Source organism: Quercus robur, chromosome 2 (assembly GCF_932294415.1).
Source record: "Quercus robur chromosome 2, dhQueRobu3.1, whole genome shotgun sequence".
In the NCBI taxonomy this organism is placed as follows: domain Eukaryota; kingdom Viridiplantae; phylum Streptophyta; class Magnoliopsida; order Fagales; family Fagaceae; genus Quercus; species Quercus robur.
The window spans coordinates 61484922-61491931 of NC_065535.1; the positions used below are offsets into that span (position 1 = coordinate 61484922).

General features: G+C 34.1%; 1 protein-coding gene across 1 annotated transcript; it reads right to left on the bottom strand.

Moving 5' to 3' along the window:
- Nucleotides 1-2577: 2577 nt before the first annotated feature.
- Nucleotides 2578-6588, bottom strand: LOC126714370 (rhamnogalacturonan I rhamnosyltransferase 1-like). Its single transcript, XM_050414496.1, has 8 exons — nt 5640-6588; nt 5053-5120; nt 4843-4931; nt 4554-4719; nt 4153-4442; nt 3857-4061; nt 3613-3770; nt 2578-3102 (listed from the first exon to the last, which is right to left on the bottom strand). Exons 1-8 carry the CDS (start codon nt 5944-5946, stop codon nt 2856-2858), a joined length of 1530 nt encoding a protein of 509 aa, XP_050270453.1. The 5' UTR covers nt 5947-6588; the 3' UTR covers nt 2578-2855.
- Nucleotides 6589-7010: the final 422 nt, after the last annotated feature.

The window sequence follows — 7010 nt, forward strand, 5'->3', positions numbered from 1 at the left end:
TTTCTGAATTTTTCAGTGCATTTTTTGAGTTAGTGACTAGTCAATCAAAATAATGAAAAATAAATTGTCATAGGATGCTATCTGATGAGAAAAATTATCCCAAGAAGATGCTGTACAATACAAGATGGTATGATCGCAGTTTGAATGTATAGAATTAAAGTTGACAGTTGACACAAGCGCTGACATTTACTAGCACGAAATACAGGAGAGATGCAACCAGACAAGGCTGGTATTCACTATTCAACTTCAAAAACTGGCTCATGTGTGTACTGGATGCTTCTGGTTTGTCTTCATGTGTTTTTTCCAAGAGCTTTTGACTTCGTCCCTTGATTTTTTCTTTTTCTTTTTTTGATATAAGGAAATGGTGTACAAGCCTTTAGTCAAACTATTTCACATTTCTGTTCATGAGACATCTTATAATCCAATGGATCGATAATGTGATAGATGGAACTTGGGACAACAAGTCCTTCAAGTCCATCGAGCTCACTGCCCACCACTTGGGTGTCCTTGAATGGTTGTCCATTGAAATTTAAGTGAATAAAAGACATTTTCAATGGATGGAGGGTTGGATAAATGTTGGGAAACTTGGAGAAAACAAAAGTTAAAATCAAATATGTTATTGCTAGCATTTTTCAGTGTCAGTCACATCACTTGTAGTGCGAGAACTAGAAGGCTAAAGTATGTTTGAATTAGCTCGTTTTGCTTAAAAAATAAGTTATGTTTAAGAAAAAGTGAGGTTTAAAAAGAAACTAAACCGGGCCAAAACATGATTGATTTGTTTATGAATTTTTCTTTGGTTTCTTCCTAGATGTGTGACTGACTTATATAATGTGATTGAGAACAAAAAATATTTAGATCTTTTTTTGTTGACGTGACTTCCACCTTACATGTGCTTATAATTTATCCCAAGTTGCTGATTCGTTTGAAGAAATTGATTAAGAAACATTCATAGAGTAGGCAATCCCAACAGGCTTGATTGTATGCTTATAGCCTATAGGTAGCTTTATCTCTTAAGCAATGATTCTTTTCCATGTTGCCAAAAGGCACTTCGAACTTGAATGTCTTATAGGACCGACATATGGATTTTACCAAAAGATAGACAAACATGTGCCCTCTATTTTATTGGGTCCGCAAGATGCCCGTTAACAACCTTTTTGAAATTTTTGTCTTTTTTACAATTTTATCTCATTTTTTCAGCTTTATTATTATCTCTTAGTGTCTTTTTTTTTTTTTTTTTTTTTTTTTTTTTCAACTTAACAAGCACCGGTCGATGCTTGTTAATATAAGTATCGCTTAATGTCTTTTTATAAGTATCGCTTTGTGTCTTTTTTGATTTTTTTCTGACATTTTTTTTTGGGTGTTTTTTGCAACTTAACAAGCACAGGTTGGTGCTTGTTAACATGTCCTCTTTATATATACACACACATTCATAGAGATTTTCTTTTACAATTTTGTATTCTCACTATATTAATATCTAAATTTACTCTATTTTGGTTAAACGCTGGTTTGCCTAGCATTAAAAATTACAATCAAATTGAGGCTTAATCAAAGAGAGTAACTATATTATTATTTATTTTTTTTATTCATTTAAAATTTTTGTTTACACCAATTTCTTTAATGGAACTAATGAGTTCATTGAAACTTTACTCACCACTAATTTGGCACTGATTATGTGGTGTGAAAGCCACCTTTGAAGTGCATGAACAGCAGCCCACCCACTACCACCCTGGGAGTTTTTAAGTTGTCAATTGTGTATGACAAAGCTAGAATTCTTGAAGTGGAAGTGTGGAACACTCTTTTTGGATCAGTAATATGCTATCTTGACTCTTGGGTCATCAATCAGCTCCCCAACTGACATTATTTTTTGTTTTCCTCTCTCTCTCTCTCTGTGGATAAATTTATATGCTAAAAACACCTTTGGGCTATAATATGAAATGGATATGGGATCATATAATTGTAGTGTACAATGTCTTTTCTATTTGATCATAGAAGAAAGGAATCATTAATAGATTACAAAGAGTAAAACATAATTTTATGTGTTGACCAGTATTGAACTAGATACCCATTACTCATAACTACAACATTAATGGTGGATTAAGATTGCCACAACTAAATATTGAAGGAGGTATCAAATTCCAATCCAAACTACAACATATATGATGGAATTAGTTTTCCAAACCCCACCATATGAATGTTTTGGAAAGAATGATCATGAGCAGTAGCCACTTTTCTCTATGAGAAAGCATATATGCTAACTTTCCAAAGCCAATTTCAGCAAAGATGATGTGGTTGCATTTTCTCTAACCTTTGCTCTACTTCATCTCTGTTAGCACATGTTATAGCCTAAATCATGCAACAATTTGAAATATACAAAAAATCAAAGCTCTTCTTGCTCTACCACAACCACCCATGTCTGATAGATGGCAATTTATCTCTTTAGTTGTCATGATGCTGCTCATTTTTATTTCATGAGTAGCATTATGCAACTCATATGATAATTAATTCATCCATACTAACAACATAAAAGCTGAAGCTTTTGTTAAATATTGAAGCTGATAAATGTACATAAACATGATATATTAGGGAAAAGGTAGTAACCATTCCATTCCAAAAATTCTCATGTCCTCTTTACAATCTATCTGATTTAGTATCAGCTTTAAAAAGGCAGGGACTTCACTCTATACATAAATTTGGATTATTCAAAATTGAGAAAGATTACTAAGATCCTTATTAGCAGATCCAAACTGAATTTCATGAATATAAGAGAATCCCTTCTCTGTATTTAAATCAGAGTGAAAGAATTAAGAAAACTTTTTGTGATAAGTACAGAAGAATAGGGAAGAAGATGAAGACGATCATGTGCTTCTCAATGGTTCATCTAACGGTTCCAAACACTCATATGGGTTGGCATAAAAATAATCTTCTTCCTTTGGTTTATCTGGAATGATGACTCGTTTGGTTGGGCTTCCCATACGGTTCTCATGAGATTTTTTCACATCTAAAGAGAAGTCATCCCAGCTCAATGATTGATTGTTGTATCGATCTATCAAACTAACCAGAAGCTTTCTGTCCAATAGAATGGTATCTTTGTGTCCTAAAAACCTGAAGTGAGAATAATTCAGAAAAAAGAAAAAAAAATAAAACAAAAGAAGTATCACCTCAGATCAATTTTTTTATATTTTTCTGAAAGAAAAGACTAAATTGGTCCAAATGAATAATTTGAGAATTCAGAAAAAAAGAAAAAAGTAAAAAAAAGATCTGGGTGGAATTCGACATTATCATGCTCCCCACTCTCTTGAATTGAGTAGTGGACATTCTAATTATTAATTAATGTTTCATACCAAACAGAGTGGTAGTGAATGCTCAGCAAAGCTATCATTGTTAGAAAAGTTCAATTAGGACTCTTCGATTCATCTATAAGAGAACATGGAAAAATGCAACTCATATACACATGAAAGTTTATTTGTGTGCAAAAAAGATTTATCAATATCTAATCCAAAGCTAGAATACTCAGTTCTGAATGAACAATAGGTCATTGGGAATATTATACTGGAGAGTGGAGATATCTATAACATGAGAATAATAACCACGTCATTGGAAGCAGAATATTACCTGCGATGGCCTTCAACAACTTTAGCCATGTTTCCATCATATGTAGGAACAAATATATCACTCTCCAGGGAAACAAGATAATCCAACGCTGCCATTTGGGATGAGTGGTTCTTGATAAAACTCAATTCTGAGGGCTCCAGCAAAGTATCTTTTGTAACCTGTAGCATAAAAGTAAAAAACAAATTGTTATGGAATCTCTCAAGTAAAGATATTGGAAGGTTTACCTCCACAGCCTCATACTGACCAAATTGGGAAAAGCCTCCACCAAACTTTGCATCCTCCTTTTCCCACCATATATTTTTCCAGCAGCAATATAAATTTGAACATTACGATCAATTCCCAGAGCTTTAAGGACTAATGTGGTTTCCTCAGGTGTCAACGGGCACAAACCCGAGAGCCTTTTCATCTTAGAGTTTATAACTTTGTCCTTCCACCAGGGGTAGTCATATCTAATGAAGTTTGATTTGCCAAAGTTAATAATAAATTGATAATAGAACTTAAAATTTTGGTGGATTTGTAATTAAAAAAAATTAGTGTAACCTCAGTTTTGTGAGTTCTTCCACCTCCATACTATTGCAACCATGTGTGCAGCCAGAGAAAGCGAGCATGTCCATTTCATATCTGAGATGAAGGACCAGGAAAGGTCCCTTCTCCCTCAAAATTCTGACAACTTTTCTACCCAATTCCTCTATCTGGGAAGTAAACCTCAAAGCTTTGAAGTTTACTTGGCAGCGCAACTTCTGAATCTCTAGAGGTAGACCATTATTAGCCATTCGAGCATCAGTTCTACTTAAATGTACAACTTTTTTCTTTTTCAGCAGGGGAAGAATCTGTTGGCAAAGACTTTAGGAAATTAATTGCATTGGGGAAAAAGAAATACAAACTGTAAAGCAAAAGGGTAGCTGATGCAAGCATTACATAATACATATTCATGAACTAACCTCCTTATAGTAGTAGGACATGTTAGACCAACTAACTGGTTGCAATGACTTTAACTTTCCATTTTTAACTCTTCCCTTGAGCCCTGGTGGTAATTCCTTCAATATCTGAACCTCATCTTTCAACGATGTAATGAAATGATCAACATCAAATATGTCATGGAAGTCACTGCCAAATTAAGGAAACATGCTTAGCATTGAGAAGAGTACTAAATCCTAATTGAAAAATATGCATTTATAAAGACAAAATTTATCACTATCTCAAATAAAGAGTGCAAGAGTGTTAACCTACCTTGAATCAGCCCAAAAAGAGGTTTTATCTAGCTGTGGAACAATAAGTGTCGCATTTAAGTATCTGGCAATTGTAACCATGTCGCATATCTGCAGAGAAGATCCAGAAATGAGATACAAACAACGCTGGACACAGTAATTGCCTATAAGATAAAACTCAGAGAACAATTCACATTGATCCTGATTGCAATCAAAGTGGCATATAACTCACTGCTGCTCGCATTTGGTTCAGTCCACCATTGCAGGAAACCATAAGAAAACCATTGTTCTTATAAACCCCTGCAAACAAAGCTTAGTCAAATACAGAACCGAGAATTGACACTAAGAAATCTGAAAATTTCATCCAAAGAAAAAAAAAAGCCCATAATAGTGAAATTAATAGAGAATGAAAAAAATAAAATTATCAACATAATCGCATAGAAGCTAGTTTTTTTTTTTTTTTTTTTTTTGGAAGAACTAAATCAACTGAGAATATTAAAAAATTCAATAGTTTTCTTTTAAAGAATTTGCCTCCCCGTGAACAAGTAAAATACACAAATGGATATATAGCCTAAAAAATCTGTGGAAAATTTAAAATAAACAGAACAGACTAACATAGTAGGTGCAAGGTCAAATTTCAAGAGAACATGATTGAACTAGGACCATTCCAAATAACAATCATAACACATAACCAAAACTGAGTGTTTAATTCAGCAGCATACTAGAACTTCTGTCCCAAAAGTAAAGAAAGCACAATAACCATTGAAAGAGAGAGAGAAAGATAGCAACTGAGATTATAGTGAGAAGCCCAAAACTCACTCTTTGGTGGGGAAGCAACTTTGGCTAGATCAGAAGGTAATTCAATGCGCAGAGGCACTTCAGAATGACTAAGCCAAACCGTTGGCAATCTAGGCCTCCAAACCGTCCCCAATGTCAATATCTGACCAACACAAGCACAAAGCAACGTAAACGACATAACCCGAATCAACCATAGCTTTATTATTCGCCGCCTGAAAACCACACTACTCTTGGATTTCTCCCCCATTACTTCACTTGAAAACATGAACCCCATCTCACAATCCTCCCTATGATCACACTTGCCATCATTCCCCTTCACTCTACACATTGTAACACTATTTCCCTCCAATTCAAATCTCTTATACTCTCCAATGCTATATACCAACCTTGAATTCAGATTGTATCAACTTTTATTATTGACGCTTAAATTTTTGGTCCAAACTTAAATGTCTTACATAAAAGACAGTGCAAAACCCTGAAAGCAATGATTATTCTAAGCACATGGTAAATATTATCGTCCTCACATAAATAATGAAACTGCCTTGAAAGTCTAAACCTTCCTCGATTCTTAAAAAAAGAAAAAAAGAAAAACCAACCAGACCCAACTCTTATATAACCTTAGAAGCACCTAACTTTGTCACCATCTTTTATATATATACTGTTCCCACCACACTAACCTTAAACCTTAAACACTAAACACCAAAACCAAACCCAGGAAAGTAAAAAACAAATGAGTTAGTTTCAACTAAAACTTCACTCTGAGAAAGAGAAAAGATTTATTTGGCAGTGGGGCCTCTCAGACCAGATCTTCAGTGAGACTCAGTGGAGAACTGGGTTGAAAGTTGTTGAAGAAAGATAGGGAAGAAGAAGGTTTTTAAACTAATAGAAACTGAAACCAAAAAGCCTGAAATCCAGGCGTTAAAAGTGTTTGGTTGCAATCTAGGACTCCTTACAAGAACAGACGTAAAGGTTTTAATCGTACCATATGATAATGATATGATATATGGCAAACTGGCAAAGTATCTTTTATTTTATTTTATTATTTGTTAAGGTTTTTTTTTTTTTTTTTTTTAAAGAAGTATTTGTTAAGTTAGGGTAGCCCAAATACTCATTGATTTGGAAAATTTGATGGGCACGGGGGTTATTATTTGGATAGCATTATTTTAGGGTATGGTGGGTTTGGAGTTTTAGACCATTCGATTGAGGCCAAATTTTAATCTACCAAAAATTTAAAGAAATGCAATATATTCTTAGGGTTTTTCATTAATTTTCTTAGAGCTTTTCTCATTTCAAGTGTAGGCTGTTGAAGACCCAAGTAGTCCAAAGTTGAGACCGATGGTCCATATACTTGTAGAATAAGCAAATTAACGTTGGGTTAAAAAGATTGTTCGC